This window comes from Petaurus breviceps, unplaced genomic scaffold, assembly GCF_028583685.1.
Source record: "Petaurus breviceps papuanus isolate PSGF00001 unplaced genomic scaffold, PetGlider_PUasm1.0 91133, whole genome shotgun sequence".
Lineage (NCBI taxonomy): Eukaryota > Metazoa > Chordata > Mammalia > Diprotodontia > Petauridae > Petaurus > Petaurus breviceps.
Window position 1 is genome coordinate 67308040 of NW_027187419.1, and position 17707 is coordinate 67325746.

The 17707-nt window shown below is 37.3% G+C and overlaps 1 protein-coding gene across 8 annotated transcripts in view; it reads left to right on the plus strand.

Moving 5' to 3' along the window:
* FRY (FRY microtubule binding protein) overlaps nucleotides 1-17707 on the plus strand; it is a 586038-nt gene that overhangs the window by 407691 nt on the left and 160640 nt on the right. For all 8 annotated transcript variants that reach the window (XM_069080517.1, XM_069080511.1, XM_069080515.1 and 5 more), the window contains 5 exons: nucleotides 6324-6427; nucleotides 6972-7080; nucleotides 10724-10810; nucleotides 14472-14643; nucleotides 15882-16014. In XM_069080517.1, coding sequence (XP_068936618.1) covers nucleotides 6324-6427; nucleotides 6972-7080; nucleotides 10724-10810; nucleotides 14472-14643; nucleotides 15882-16014 — 605 coding nt within the window. The remainder of the gene's footprint in view (nucleotides 1-6323; nucleotides 6428-6971; nucleotides 7081-10723; nucleotides 10811-14471; nucleotides 14644-15881; nucleotides 16015-17707) is intronic.

The window sequence follows — 17707 nt, forward strand, 5'->3', positions numbered from 1 at the left end:
GAGAGAGAGAGAGAGAGAGAGAGAGAGAGAGAGAGAGAGAGAGAGAGTGTGTGTGTGTGTGTGTGTGTGTTTCTGATGAACTCTGGTGCTTTTTAGAATTTGAAGCCCAAATGATATCGTTTCTTAAGGAACCACCAAATCCACTCCATTCTACTTCTTCTTTCCGCATGCTGCCCTCTACCCTGCTAGGTAATCATTGACTTCAGCATCCACAGAACAATATGCACAGTGTTAGGATTCTGAATGTTTGACTTTGGCAGTCGTCTTTGGTTTATTCAATGTGGGCAAGGCATCTAGGTGGTAGGTTGAAATATGGCAGTATATAAGTGTACCCTTACAGTAAAGATCTCCAGCTTTCAAAGTAAACAACAAATCTCAGCCTGCACATTAATTTCCTATCAATGCCTTGGTTTATCCTCAGAATTTGTCTGTCAACAGCAGACTGCTATTACAGGACAAACGCATATTCTCAAATATTAACACTTAATTATTTTAGCCAGTCTTACAGCAGTAATACTCCATGTAAAGTAATGAGAAATACAGAATGTCATCTTCTAAAAGGAGATGGTGATAGCTATCCTGAGCAGTTATTTACCAGTTTCTTTGGTTCTTTTCTTTATTTTCTGCCTAAGAATTGAGCAAGTGAGAGATTGTAAAGACCATAGTGAATGAAGCAGTCTGCCATAATACTGTGACAAATTCGAAAAGAAGAGAGAAAGGGTCTGGGCGTTTCCTCTCACTGGTATTTCATTATTCATATAATATTTATGAAGTGTTCTCAGTGACACTATGCACTAGGCACTATTACCTGCTTGCCTGCCTGTCTTTCTTTTACAATTCATGGGGCTGGGGAAGTTTTCTTTACCACCATAATATTAGAGAAATTAATATTAATTTTTGCCCACTGAGAAATTGTATTTTTTTAAGAAATCTCCTAGGGTAAGAAATCTTTTACCCCTTCTCCTTAGTGGCAAGATAAATAAGGATAATAGGGATTATGATAGGGATAATGATGCACTGTTCCTCATCTACATAAAGATGAAGTTGATATCTATCAAGAGGACATCCACTTTGAGTCATTTCTTCTGTAGTGGTGATGGCTTACTTTGAATGATTCACAATCTCTCATCCTACCTCACTGGTAATAATGATAATAATACTTTTCATTTTAGAGTTTCTCCCAGATTTTGACATGGATTCTTATTATTCTCTAAGCATTCCTGTCAAAGAGAAACAAAGCAGAATGCTAGACCTGGAATCATAAATCCTCAGTTCAAATCTGGCCTCAGATGCTCAACTGAGTGACCTTGAGCAATTCTTTCCATTTGCCTCAGTTTCCTTACTTGTAAAATGGGGATAATATTAGCACCTACTTCCCAAGGTCATTTTGAGGATCAAATAAAATAGTAGTAGTAAAGCACTTAGCACAGTACACATTGTAGGTGCTATATAAATATTAGGTATCATAATTATTTTTTAAATAACATTCAGAGAGTGTTCAGGTGGTAATAGACAGATACATTGTGGTGGGCATGAACCAACTGCCACACTAGCCAGTGAGAATGGTTCAGGATTAGGAGTATAACGGATGTCTAAAGACATAAACTAATGAAATACGTGACCAGAAAAGAAAGCAGACTGCTCATGTCACAAGAGCAAAAGATAACTGATAGGGGGTGGCTAGGTGGCGCAATAAGTAAAGCGCTGGCCCCGGAGTCGGGAGGACCCGAGTTCGGTTCCGGCCTCAGACACTCAACAGCCACACTAAAAACTAGCCGTGTAACCTTGGGCAAGTTACTTAACCCCAATTGCCCTCCAAAAAGCAAAATATATATATATATATATATAGACAACACATATTCTTCATTGGTCTCCACATCATGTTAAGAGGCATAAAGGAAGACACTTCATCTCCAACATTTTGGGCAAACTTCCTGTGGAAAATGTGTGGGTGGATACAGACCAGAGTCATATAGAACGAGAAGACGTGATGGGTTAAAGTATTTATCTTTGGAAGGAGTCCCTACGTGATTGAAATCAGATATACTGAAGTCATTGTTCTCTGTTTCTGTGAAATAGTGTAGGACAAAAATGATTTATCCCATTTTTTTTGCATTAAGGAAACTGAGGCACAGTTTTGGGAATTACTTCCTTTGATTCATGGTCAGTGTCAAAGCTTGAATCAAGGTTTGCTCATTTCTAGTCTAGCAATTGTTCCGTTAGTCTGGCATTTCAAGAAAGTGTTGCCAATAATTGCCTGTTCTTCCTCACTTAGGATACATTTCAGTGTCGTGACTAATGTTGCCATTTGCAAATTGTGCTTTGATATATCCATATAGTAATATGACAATAGGTTGATGAATTATATATGAATGAATGGATTTTATCAGTGAATATATTGCAGCAAGAATGAGTTATAAATTGCATTTAGGACAACATACCATATGTACAAATGTACTAAATAAAACATGTTGGATTTTTATAGTATTTCACATTTTTTTAAAAAGGTATTCTGCAGTGATACAGTGTTCAGTATTTCAAATTAATTTCTCAGATATTGGAGTCATTCTGATTTGACATTAACTCTCTAACCCTGAGAGAATCTCTTATTCCCTCCTTCCGTTGACATATGTCAAAACAGAAGCAGAAATAAGTACTTCAAAGTGGTTTTATGAATTCCAATTAAGTGGTGCTAATTAGATAGATCAAAGGTAAGTACTTTGTTATCAAAAAGATATGGATTATTGTCTATAGAAACCTCATATACCCAACAGTTGGATATGACTTTTTCTGAATTGCCATAAGGTAATTTTAGTGACAATTTCAAATCTTAGCATAGATACCTTGTAAAAGAAAGATGTTGGGAAATATAAATTATTGCTAAATTAATGTAAAATCAAAAGAAATAGGAGTAAAAAGGGAGGTTATAGATATAATGGGTGCAAGAATTATATCAGTTTCAGTAACTGGTGAGATATAGAACACATCATTGGTTCTTTCAATCTTGTTTTTGAATTAATTTGCATAGCAACGAAGGGTATTTGGGGAAATAGAAAGGAATCTTTCTATACTGGGGCCATTGCAGTTTTGCTCATTGGAGTCCCTGAGATAATCTGGAGAAGACCCAGGACAATAACACAGACACATGATGGGAGTTGAAGGCAGGATGGGCCGTAAAACAAACAAGAGTTTAGACTGAGGGACCATAAAGGGAAGGAGAAGAAAAGGGGTACAGAAGACAGGATTAAAAATGCCAAAGGGCTTCTCAGAAAGGTGGCATGATAACTTAAGGGGGAGCACACATACCTGTCTGCGGGAAAAACTTCTCTTGTCACTTATTTTGCCATGCTGTTCAATTAGATATATTTTACTCTGCAATAATATGTCCTCTGATTAGCCTAGGCAAATACATCAGCAGGGGCTTGTGAGTCAGAAAGTCAATTAGTATTTATTAAGTGCCAGGCATCATGCTACAAGCTAGATATATGAAGAAAACCAGAAGACAGTCACTGTTCTCAAAGAGCTTACAGTCAAATGAGGAAGGAAGGAAAGAGAGAGAAAGATGGATTTATTAAACACCTACTGGGTGCCGAAGACTATGCTAGACACTTTACAAATATTATCTCACTTGCCTCTCACAATAATCCTGAGAAGTAGGTGCTATTATTATCCCCATTTCATTGAGGAAACTAAAGCAGATAAAGATTAAGTGACTTGCCCAGGATCACACAGCTAGTAAGTATCTTTGGCTGCATTTAAATTTAGGCCTTCCTGACTACATGTCCAGTACTTTGTATACTTTGCCACCTAGTTAGCCTCGGGGAGGGCATTAGGGAGACAACATGCAAACAGATATTACAGACGATCATTTATTTATTTATTTATCGTGTGTGTGTGTGTGTGTGTGTGTGTGTGTGTGTGTGTACACACACAGGATAAATTGGTGGTAGTCTCAGAGGGAAGGTATTAAGATTAAGGGAAACTGGGAAAGTCTTCTTGAAGAAGGTGAGACTCTAGATGTGACTTGATGAAAGCCAGGAAAGCCTAGAGATGGGAGAGATAAGGAGGGAGGGGGTCCCAGTCATGTAGGATCCCCAGAGTTGGGAGATGAAGTGTTGTATTCCAGGCACAGCAAGGAGGCCTTGTGAACTTTGTTTTTTCCATTGATGCTGAACCATAAAGTACCTTGAACTTAGGATACCTTTCTTGGGAAGAGATCAGTGTATGAAAGGACCCCAGGGTACTATTGTGCTCAGTGTTCCTTGGCCCATATGATCTACCCCTCAAAAAATTTCTTCAGTCCCCCTCAAAACACTTATAATCAGGAGTATACTGAAGCCAGCTGAAATAGTCAGTCATTAAATTTTCAATGTGAACATCTATACCTCAGAAATTGGCAAATACTACAAATTAGAGTTTAATATATTTGTTTTGTTGATTACCTAAATTTAAGAAAGTGGAGAAAATATTAATAATGAAGATTAAACTTTAAAGTATCATTGGGTTTTTTTTGACAGCCAGTTACTAAACACTTACCAGCACACTGCTGCCTTTGATATCACCATTATTGCAGTCCAGATAACTAATAGACCTTGGTGTCGGTCAATTTATATAAAAGAATTCCATTCTTCTGGCAAGTGAACAGCCACAATTGCTATTTAAACAAATACTTAATCTCAGCAATGTAAAAGATGTTTTTTTAAAAATACTTCAGTATAACATTTATTAAATTTTCTTAAGTTGTCCCAATACATCTACTTCCTCATTACCATCTGTCCCCACTGCTGTGCTAAAAGTGCTCTCTCAAAAGTTATTAATGACTATGGATTTTAATGACCTTTTTGGGGGGCCTCAGCTTCCTTGGCATCTCTCTTGCTCTAAGAACTGTCCTCCATGCTAGCTTTCTAGTCTCTCTCCTATAAGTTCTTTCTATGCACTTTACACTGTGGTCAAACAAGACTGTTCTTTGTACCTGATACATACAACTTCTCTTGACTCCATGCCTTTTCATGTAGTCAATCCAGTTCAACATTCAACAGCCACCTTCCTTGTTTTCATCTGTAAAATTCCTTGCCTATCCTTTAAAGTTCAACTCACTGCAGCTATACCCATTTATATCTACCCCTTCCCCAAGGCAGCAGCATCCTTCTCTTGGATAGCTCTTTATATATACCTTCAATACTTCTATAGCATAATGTTTTATGTTATAATTTCAACTACCAGTGTTGGTGTCTTATTCCCTCTGATCTCTAGCCTAACACTAGCACCCAACATAATATTCTGTATGGATTCAGTGTTTATTAAATGTTTGTTTAACTGACTTAAATGTGAAAGCACTTTTAAAAGCATAAAATTGGAGCAATTATCATTATTATGTATAATTCATTATCTGTAATTTTTGGAGAATACCCAATCTGGACTAATGAAAAGATTGAATCATAGCATATTTTCCAAGAAATTCAGTGTTATTAGTCTCAAGAATATATAGTATCATTAACTAAGTTGCCAAGTGAGTCCCTATCAGAACTTTTATAAATCAAAAAGGAGGATTCCTTTTAAATATGTAAATGCAAGCTTCTAAAGTTATTTTAAGAATGCTTGAAAATCTAGCTTTTTTAAATTACCTAGTTCTCCTTGCAAACCTTCTTTCCATTTTTCAGCTCACTGATAGTGCAAAGATAGACTTTGGCCAGACCTGTTTCACAGTTGTCACAAATTCAGAATTAGTATGTTCTCAATTAATTCAGCTAAGAGGAAAAATAGCTAAAGTAAGAACAGCAAGTTAATTGGATAAAGAAAGAAAAGTGAGACAGTCTGTAATAATATGAAGACTGATTAAAGACAAAATTGAAAGGATGGAAGAATAGGAAAAGTCCATGTTCATAGACTAAAGGAAAGGAAAATGGATCTAGGCAACAAGGGTGTTATGAAAAAAGTAAGAAAAATTAGGGCAGATTGAGTCTTCCCTTCATACTGGGAATTATACATATTCTAATGAAAATAGAGTAGGCAAAATTTTGCAGCTTCCTTCATCTTGGACTCTCTGCTGGGTACATACCTAGATATAGGGGAAAATAAGTTAATATTTTTGGAAATTGCTCTCCTGATTTTTCCTGGTGGTCACCTAAATTCCCTCTGCACACATATGTGGAATAGTCAGGTTTTGCCTTGGCCCTAGGGTGAAGGATCTGGCCACTCCCCCACACTCCCAAGTGAGTGTGCTTGGTTGTCATACTAGGCTCTCTATTCCCAAGATTGCTTAGAAGAATAACATCTCTCCTCACTGCTCAAGTGTGAATTTTACCTCTTTGTTTTTGTTATAGAATAAAGACCCCAAGATGGCCCGAGTTGCACTGGAATCTCTGTACCGACTACTGTGGGTTTACATGATTAGAATCAAATGTGAAAGCAATACAGCTACTCAGAGGTAAAGATTTGGATTTGGGTTCACGGTCAAAATGCTCAAGGATGAGGGGGATGGCATGTTCTTCTGTACTGTGATCTAAACTAGTGTTTGAACCAAGGTGTGATTGCTTTTAAAATGATGTCTCCAGAACAGTTTCCCAGAGTTTATTTGGTTGTCACTTAAACAGTTGTTAACCAAAGCAACTGTTCTCACAAGGGTAAATGTGCTCTGCATTTGAAGGTGGTTCTCTGCAGGGAGCCCAGTGACAGCAGCCTAGACCAAGGACTGCATTACTCATGATAAAAGGAGGAGCGGAGGCTTGAGGAAAGTGCTTATCTCCTAACTATGCTTAGTTTTCATAAAAAGTATTTTCCTATACAAATTTTTTTTTGGTAAATGAGACTAAGGGGGTGGAGGTGATTTATGTTCCTTTCCCCCACACACACAAATTTTCAGTGATACTTAGACAAGAAATACCATCTGCTATGTTTCCTTAAAAAATGAGAGCTCAGCCAACAATGCTTGTTTTCTCTCTCTTGTGCTTTGTTTTTTCCTTATCTTTTAGCCGACTTATAACCATCATCACAACACTTTTCCCCAAAGGATCCCGTGGTGTGGTACCCAGAGACATGCCTCTGAACATCTTTGTGAAAATCATCCAATTCATTGCCCAGGTAACAGAAGAACCCCTGGCATTAATCAAGGAGCTGTCCAGGGTCATTTTGGGAACCTCCCCCTATCTTAAGAAATGCACAAATAGGGATGGCTAGGTGGCACAGTGAATAAATAGATCACGGGCCCTGGAATCAGGAGGACTGGAGTTCAAATTTGGCCTCAGACACTTAACACAAAAACTAGCCATGTGACCTTGGGCAAGTCACTTCACCCCAACTGCACTATCTTCCCCCTCCAAAAAGAAAAAAAAAAGAAATATACAGATGAAGGAAAATCTAAAATGAAAAAAAAATTATACCTTAATGTTAGATAGCCTAAAGTTATCTGAGTATTTTGGAAGAGTCAAATCATGTCTCCAGAAAATAACAAATACTTCTTGTGTACTCATTATGTGTTGAGTTCTTTCAAAATACAAAGATGAGTAAAATCCAATTTGTGCACTTATGGATTATATGGTCTCATATTGGGAAAGTTGTGTGCATGAATAACTGTAACACTGTCAATCTGTTTTTCCACAAACATTTATTAAGCACCTACTATGTGCCAGACAACAGGAACACAAAAATGAAGTTCCTACCCACAAACATCTTACATTCTTATTTTTTTAATTTATTTTATTCTCAATTCATTGAACTTTTGGAACTTTTGTTCCATAACACAGTAGAATAAAATAGATAATTGCACATGAAACTGCAAATTTAGCATGCACAAATTCCTGTTCTCCCCAAATATGCAACAAAGTTATCACCTAAATTTCTTTTTTTCTTTCCTCTCCCCCTACCCCAGAGATGGCTACCATTAGACACAAATAGGAGTGTGTGTGTGTGTGTGTGTGTGTAAAATTATTTTATACACCTATCAGTTCTTTCTTGGGATGCAGGTAGTATATTTCTTCATATTCCTTTATTTTTAATTTGTATATAACATTGTAGTATTCCGTCACAACCATGCACCACAACTTTTTCAGCCATTCCCCAATTGATGGGGATCTCTGCAATCTCCAGTTCTTTGCCACCACAAAGAGAGACATTCAAAGTTACAATTACTATTTGTGACTTTCCCTCTATCTTATATTTTCTTACTATTTTCTTTCTCAGCCTCTCTTTTTACCCTGTCCCTGCTACCTTATCCTCTCCCTCTACCTTCCCACTCCCAACTTCACCCCCCTTCATAAAGTCCCCCTATCCTATCCCCCCAGCCCCCCAAAATCCCAATCCTGCATGGGGGAGGAGGGGCCAACATCCTTTAGTTTTCTCCCACTCAGCATCTACCATTCCTTGGATGAAAGTTTGTGAGGTAAAAGGTTTTGAGTTGAAGGTTCCTGAGACTATGAGGGGAAAGTTTATGAGGTGAAACTTCTTGAGGCTTGGTCTGCTTCCCTCTGGGCCAACTGTTTGTTGATTTAGTGGAGTTGGCCTGGAGGGGTCTACACTCCCCTCAAAACCTCAGCCCCTGGAGGCCCTGTCCTTTCTGAGTTCCTCTCAAGTTATCCTAGATGGACAACTGCTTTATTTTTGCTGGCCTGCATTCATTTCGTGGTGATTCCTGTCTGTTTGTGGAGGAAATCTGGAGAGCCTGGAGATTTCTGAACTATTCTTTTTTTATATTTATTTATTTATTGGCTTGGGGGGAGGTGGCAATTGGGGTTAAGTGACTTGCCTAAAGTCACACAGCTAGTAAGTGTGTCAGGTGTCTGAGGCCGAATTTGAACTCAGGTCCTCCTGACTTCAGGGCCTGTGCTCTATTCATTGTGCCACCTTCCTCTTCCAACAGCTTACATGCTAATGGAGGGAGTAGCCTGTACATATGGGTGTATGTAAAAATTATATTCAAAGTAGATGCAGTTAACCTTAGAGGGGAAGATACTAGCAGCTGGTGGAGAATGGGGGAGCCGTACCAAATATGGCCTCTGAAGTGAATTCTTGATACTTTCTTTGTTAATCAGGGATTCCAAGAGGAGGGAAAGAACATTCCAGGGATGGGGAACAGCCAATGCAAAGGCTCAGAGAGAGGAGATGAATCATTGTGTGTGAGGAATAGTAAGTCAGTCAGTAAGCATTTATTGAGGGCCTACTGTGTACCAGGCACTGTGGTAAGTACTGGGGATGTAAAAGTAAGGGCCAGTACTGCCAAACTCTGCCTTGGTCAGATATCTGATGTACTCTGTTCAGTTCTAGACAGTACATTTCAGCAGGAGAAAGGAGAGATGGGAAGGGAACAAACATTTATTAGCCTCTAGTATATGGCAAGCACTGTGCTAAGTGTTGTGCAGTTATATGTCATTTGATCCTCACAGTCCTGAGAAATAGGTGCTATTTTTATCCCCATTCTGCAGGTGAGGAAACTGAAGCAGGTAGAGGTTATGTGACATACCCAGGGTCACACAGCTAGTAAGTGTCTGAGATTGGATTTGAACTCAGGTCTTCCGACTCCAAGCCCAGCGCTCTTATCCACTGCTCCACCTAGCTGAAGTTAAAAGTAGAGCATCAAGAGAAGGGCAGTTAGAATAGTAACAGACATTGAAAGCATATTCCACTGGAGAACCAGTTGAAGAAACTGGGGATGGTTTAGCCTAAAGGAGAGAAGACTTAGGCACGGTTGTTGTCTAACTCGTCATGACCTGTGGACCAACATGCCAATGTCATTCGTGAGGTTTTTCTTGGCAAGGACACTAAAGTGATTTGCCATTTCCATTTGCTTTGTATTAAGACAAACAGGTTTAAGTGACTGTCCCAGGGTCACACAGCTGATAAATGTATGAGGCTGGATTTACTCAGAGTCTTCCTGATTCCAGGCCCATTACTCTCTCAACTGTACCACCTTGCTGCCCATTCGTGTTATATAAATAAATATTCTTCCGTAAATAAATATCCTTCCTAAAATAGCCCTTGCTTACTGAATCTGCATCATTCCTTGCAACTTTGGTTGTAGGAAGAACCACAGTCTCCTAAATGTTAAGAGAGCAATGAAAATCTGCAATTTCTAATAATAGTTCCAAAATCAGTGACAGCAAAAAGCATCATACTTTATATAGGAAAATACCAAGGCTTACATTAGAAGTAACCTTAGTTAGTAATTTACATAAGCTCAGATACCATGTTTTTTTTAATTGTTTTTTTTAATTAGTCATTCTCTATAGAGCCTAATTGCAGAATATCTAAAGCATCAATCAGAAAAAAAAACACACACATAAAAGCAAAAATAGTTGTTTTATCGAAGGTTCAACAAGTACATATTTTCTTCCCTCCAGGATTTTCTCTGATCCAAATAAAATTCTACATAGATTACCTTTCCTTTAATGATAAGTCATTTTGATAGGACTAAAGGGATAGACCCTGGAATTGTGATTCTGGTTGGTATAGGGAACTCCCTGATAAGGAAGCCCAATCTCCCTTCTACCAACGTAAATTAGCACTTTTTCTTCAACCTGAAGAACTGCCTAGATGCCCAAAAGGTTAAGTGACTTGCCTAGGGTCACACAGTCAACATGAGTCAGAGGCTAGACTCAAACCCAAGACTTTTTGGCTTCAAAACTGGCTCACTACTCCAGATTGCCATTTGAAGGAATAGAAAAAGATAAAAAGCAATTTCCTGTTGAATTTGTAACCAGAAATCTTTTTTGTCTGTTTGTTTCTTCTATAGGAGCGTTTAGATTTTGCAATGAAAGAAATTATTTTTGACTTCCTTTGTGTTGGAAAACCAGCAAAAGCTTTCAGTCTCAATCCAGAGGTATGAAACTTTTTGTAAATTTTATATTGGCTCTGTGTTTTATTCTGACAGAGAAACATTTTTGCTCTGAGGAATTGGGGTCGGGGGAGGGAAATCTTTCCTAAAACATTAGAAATAGGTTTCTGTCAAATGTCATGTTATTTGAATAAACATCATAGTGTTCTGGTATTTCCAAAGTAAAAGTTTGGATGAACAAATTTTGAATTTGAAAATGTCTGATTGCTGTTTGGCTATACAGGGTGACCCAAAAGTCTTAGCATGATTTTAAGCTATGGAAGCTTAACTCTGTAATGAGACTTCAGGGATGCTAGGGTATTCATTCCTGCCCCCAAAAGTGCAACTCAAAGGAGCATCAAGTTAGAGGTGGAAGGGACTTCAGAAACCATCTAATCTGACCTCTTTGCTTTGCAGTGGAGGGCACACCTCCCTGAGCCCTTGGTTACACAGATACTAAAGGGAAGAACCAAGATTCAAACCTAGATCCTCTGACTCCCAATCCAGTGCTCATCCCATTGTCCATAGTCTGTCAGTGTTTTTTGGAAAAGGAAAATTTGAAACATTTTGATTTTGAATATCAACATTTACTTTTGTGAAACTGGATTCCAATACATATTGTCAATCCTTGAAATGAGAATATAAAATCATCAAAGAAGGATGGAGTTTTAAGGGTTCTTAACCATTTGGGAATATCATAGACCCTTTTGGCAGTGTGGTAAATCCTATGGACCCTTTCTCAGAATAATTTTTTTTAATTCATAATTGAAGAAAGTACTAAATTTTAGTTTGTTCATTTTCACTCATGTAGGACTCTTCATGACTCCATTTGGGGTTTTCTTGGCAAAGATACTGGAGTGGTTTGCCATTTTCTTCTCCAGCTTATTTTACAGATGAGGAAACTGAGGCCAACAGAGTTAACTGATTGTCCAGGGTCATACAGCCAGGAAGTGTCTGAGGCCCTTACTTGAGGGCTGGCATTCTATCCACTGTACTACCTAGCTACCCCCAAAAATTTTAATTAGATGTTACTAAGAATCAAAATGTAGATTTTTTTCCCATCTAAGTTCATGAACCCCTTGAAATTTCTCCATGGATTCCAGGTTAAGAACCCCTGCCTAAGATCTAGAAGGGATCTTAGAGATAAAGTTCAACCCTTTCATTTTACAAGTGGGAAATTGGGTGCCAAAGTAACAATGACTTGCCCAGGGTCATATAGGATAAGAAAAAATCAAGACAGAGGTCCCATTACTCTTAGTCTAATGTTCTTTCTATAAAGCATACTGCCTCATTTGTAGTTAGAAACATGTCTGGTAATCACCAAGGTAGACTGAGGTTTCTGTCTGCTGGCTTAAAAACAGTGACCACACCAGCGATGTCTGGTAAGGCTGCCATAGACTCCACCAGGATGTACCCCGACTGTCTTGACTCTTTGCATGTATAGAACATGTTAACTAGTAGCTGCTGCTGCCACCATCACCCTTAACTCTGAAAATTATCCCCAGCAGTCAATCATTCAACCAACAAATATTCATTGAGAGTCTCTTCTGTGCTCTCTTGTTTCTTCTCTGAGGGAAACAGACAACCTATGATAACATTTGTCAACAGATAGACTCCCCTGTGTCATTCTTCCTACTGGGTGCTCAAACTGAGCCACTAACAGAAATGGCAGTCTTGGTTTCTAGGAAGTCTGAGATTCAGGGCTTACCTGAGAGATGACTTGCCCTAAAAAGTGATATAATAGCTTTTGATAGCATTTTATAACATATGAAGGACTCTGCATACATTCAGTCATTTCATCCCTATGACAGCCCTCCAAGGTAGAAATATGAGGCTCAGCGTGGTTAGTTCAGTAACTCCTGTTGTCATGAACTAGCTGTTCATTCAGCTGCAAACGGGCTTAGAATTCAGGCTTGAACCCAGGTGGTCTGCACCCACAGCTCCTACTATATATACACCACTGGGAGGGATGAATCTTTAAAGCAATCTTCATATACTTTATAGCAGACACTGTGAAGAACGGTGTGAGTGTAGTTGTATGGGGAAAAAAGGCAGAATGAGGCTGATTAAGAAATGAGGCAAAAGATAAGGTAATTTCATTGTAGTTGTAGTGCCTTCAATGCCACATGTGCCATGAATTTCAGATGAGTTTTGAAGAGTGATTTTGTATGGACATTTACAATATATTTTCACTAAATACTTGAAGTTTTTCTGATATATCCAGTGACAATGGGATTTTGCCCTTTCCTTTGGGGTGTGTCTGATACTCACTCAGTTCCTCTTACTTTTGCCTTAACCTAAAATAAAATGGAGCATTGGAAGAAATGATTAAATCATCCTTGCAGATAAACTTAAAATTTTATAAGCCTACATAAAATATTTTTACCATCCAGGACAATGCAGCAAACTGAACATTGAGGGAAAAAAGGAGTACAGCCCATGATCGAAAATTCGGCTTTTGTCTTTAGAATGAAATAGAAAATGTATAGTCAGCAGTCTCCCTTCATCCCATCCCCCACATACACATACTTATGTATTCTACCACCTCTGTTCTTGTCCTCAAAAATCATCTTATCTCACCCCTGTTGTAAATGGACCAGGACCTAGCCAAGGAACAAAAACAAAGAGACCTTTGGGTTGCTATGGATAATCTACAAACTGGATAATTCATTTGTGCATAACTGAGAGTTGACTCCATTCATCAACCCTTTCCACATTTACTCATAGTAGTGATATATTTAATGACATTATGCATCATGTGTCATTGTCCAGAATGTTGTCTATAGTTAGTTCAATTTTGTGACACTGTAAGACCCAGTACTAGAAAAGGTACGGTAAAGTACAAGTAACATAAACAAAGGACAGAAGGACTTCTGTACTATGATAGATTTAAAAGATTAGTACTTTTGTCCAGGAAGCAGAATCTGTGGAGGAAGTTAATCAAAGTCTATAATGATGAAGGATAGGGATAGGAAATTCTGGAATATTAGAACCAATGGACATCTCTTAAAGTTTAAAGAAATCTTATAATAAATAAAGTACACCCCTCCTCAAAAAATAGTAAATTTATTGAGCTTGTTATCCAAGAGATGAGAACATATAACTTTGAGAAGGGTTTAGATACAAAGTTTGTTGTTTATTATAACTATTTCTTTTTTATTATTTTTATTAATATCTTTTTTCCAAACATTGCCCCCCCCCGAAAAAGAGTATTCTTTGTAACATATAGATAAGAGGTTGTTTAAGAAAATTACAGATGATGGGTGGGCACATCCTAACTTTTAAAAGTCAGCATCATAGAAGGAAACTTTCATGGACCAGTAGTTCATGTTCCACTTGGGAACCATTGATCTGAATGGACCATTGTACCAAGCTAGCATGGAATTTCATATGTTTCAGAGTTTTTAGCAGTACCTTACATAGATTTGTACTTTTTCCAAGTCAAATTTGAGATTGATTTGTGTGTATGTATATGTTTACTCATCTGTTTTACCTTTCTTACCCCATGTTGACCCCCATGACCAAATTCAGATGAAATTCTGGGTATTTTGTATGTGAGAGTGCTTTATGTATGTGGCCAAATTTTATTTCTCCGAAAGTTATCTTTTATATCCATGAGAGTAGTAAAATTCTTTCTTCTTCCCCCTTCCTATATTTTCTCTTACAGAGAATGAACATAGGTTTGAGGGCCTTCTTGGTAATAGCTGACAGTTTACAACAGAAAGATGGTGAGCCTCCCATGCCAGTAACAGGAGCTGTCCTCCCTTCAGGAAACACCTTGAGAGTGAAGAAAACTTACTTGAGTAAGACTCTAACTGAAGAGGAGGCTAAGATGATAGGTGAGTGATATACAGGCTTTGAATTTTAATGTTCTTGAGCTTTTTGGATGACTAGGATATACTTTTCTTTAGTAAAACTTATTTTTAAATGGCATTATGGAAGTAATTAGTGAGAAATCTTGTCATCCAGTCTTTTGATTAATTCATGCTGTGCTTTATTAGATTTCTTTTAATCTTCTTGGCACTTCCTGGATGAATATTTTGGCTTCCAAATGTTGAGCTTTATCTTTGGTCTTTCCAATCTTTTAATATTGATAATCCAAAATCTGCAATAATGTGCCAAGACATCTGTGTGCTTTAGAAGATAATCCTGTTTATGAAACAGTCCAACAGAAAAACTTTATTTTATAGTTCATTTCTTTCTTCTTGTCCTACAGCAAATTGTCTAGTATATGTTTTAAATATCCCAAATCTTGCTTCCCTGCTGAGTTGTTTCTTTACATAAGATTTTCTCAACACAATTTATTTTTATTTACCAAAATGCATGTTGAATTTATTTGCACTAATATTAACTTCCTACAAAGCTCCAGAATTTAGTAATCTGGTAAAGAATCTGTATAATAATTGCCGAGTGGCAAATATTTTGGCTTTATGGCCTTAAAAAGCTCAAAAGAAGCATGGGAAGAAACTTTCTGCATTAAAATAGTTATTAAAAATTGGAGAATTCACAAGTATTCTAAAATAAAAATCTTAAGCCAGAACAGGAAAAGGTACATACATTGGCAGTGATTTTGATGAGGTCTAAGCTTCTCAATTCCATTTTTTACAAGGTACCTATTTACATGCAATCCTTATTTGCATTCAACTGCAGGACATTAAGCCCACATTTAATAGAAAACCATAAAACCATAGTCTTTCCAGTCTATGGAAATATCCAGAATGTTAAGTTTCATTCTTCTTTCCCTAACTTTAAATTATATTGTGCCTCAAAGCCTTTCTTCTCTATTCTATTAAAATAAGTCCTACACTGACACTTTAGCAACTGATATTATGAAGCTATTAAAATCCTGAGCTAGCATAAGGCTTATCATTTATCCTTTTAATCAGCAGTAATGTGAATTTTTTACATTAGACAAGAACCAAAATTTCAAATAGGGGAAGTAGTGTTTATGTCATAGAATACATACTATTTTCTAACTTTTTATAACCCTCCTGTGGTTAACTTTTCCTCCAGGCATTTGAATTCTTCAGTAAAATGTATGTAGTCAAAAATACAGTTACAATGCCGATCTTTTCAGGTATGTCTCTGTATTACTCTCAAGTACGAAAAGCCGTAGACAACATTTTAAGACATCTTGATAAAGAAGTGGGAAGATGTATGATGCTGACGAATGTCCAGATGTTAAACAAAGAGCCTGAAGACATGATCACGTAAGTTCTAGTAAGGACTAACTTTTAAGTGAATGAATGTTGATCTTATACTCAGTTTATGCTGAGTTATAGGTTTATGCAACCTATCATTTAGTTTTATTTTAGTGCAACTAAAATTGGTTTTAAAAAAAAAGTGGGGAGTGGGCGTTGACAACATTTATATTATGGCCAATTACAGAAGTTGAGATGAATCTAAAAATTCAGCAATTCAATGCAACAAACATAAATGAAGTACCTACTGTGTTCAAGGCGCTGAACTAGCCACTCTCTCTTTATTGTATCTCATCCAGTGAAAAAGTAGGCAGATATACAGGGGTACCTGAGTTAGTGCATATTTTTTTCAGGAGATGTTGAACAAGGGTAATTGACTGCCAAGCTCTACCTCAAGCCCATGTAGTGATATCTTGTGGAATGTTACCAGTTCCAGAAAACACACCCTTATAAATCTTGCCTTCATCTCTTCCCAGTATCTAACATCAAAAGAATTTGACCAGCAAATTAAGCAGAAGTCATTGAACCCCACTCAGAACTTCTGATTATACCAGCTCTCTCATAGTAGATAGATGGGGCAGTGACCTGGAGTCAAGAAGACCTGAGCATGTGACCCTGGGCAAGTTACTTAACCTCTGCCTCAGTTTCCTTATATGTAAAATGGAGATGATAACATCCCCCTCCCTCCCAGGATTGTTGTGAAGAGCAAATGAAATAATATTTGTAAAGTATTCTGTATACCTTAAAGCACTCTACAAATATTAGCCATTATTTGTAATACTGGTTTCTACGGAAAACTAGATAAAGAGAAATCAAATGTTCTGACCTTCCCACTATATTGTACTGTGATCCTTTTCTTAACCAAAATCGAAGGATCCAGATAGGTAACTGGATATTACTAGAGAGAAATTATCCTGTGATTTGTACATTTGTATATTTTAATTATCATTCAATCAGACAGCATTAGAAAGGCAAAAACAAATCCCAAAAAAGAGAATAAGAAGAATAAGTTACAGTTCTACAGTTTTATGTATTTGAAAGGGCATTTAGGGTCATTTTAAGAGGTTTGTGTTAGTGCTGTAAAAGAAATTGAAACTGACAGCTGGAACACAAAACCCTAAATCCTGCATATATAAGCGACATTTTCCGTTTTCATATGGTTATGTCCCACCCCTCATGCAAAAACTAACACTGAATGTAGCATTTCCACGAACAGCTCTAGCACTGGGCTTGATGGATGGTGGGGACCACAACTTGCTTTGGGCTGATCTTCACAGTACTCTCACCAAGGCTGCCTGGGGATTAACCCATATCATCCTTAATCAATACATCATTCAGGGTTTTGGTTCTCAATTCACCAGTGCTTAGTAGGGACATTGGAGAGTCTCTAACTGAAATGATTTTATTCTTAGACCATATGGAAATAATTCTACTGTCTGGTGATATATATTATATAAGTGTATATGTTTGTGTGTGTGTGCATATATATATATAGAGAGAGAGAGAGAGAGAGAATGAATATGGGTTATATATAATTATTTTTATTAATACCATTAAAAGAAATACTTCTAGGAACTAACTTCTCCCAAATGGTATAAGTTAAATTTTTTTTTTGCTATGTATGTATGTGTGCATGTATTTTATACTTATGCCATTTGAGAGTGGTTATTTCCTCAAAATATTTCTTTTAGGGCAACTAGGT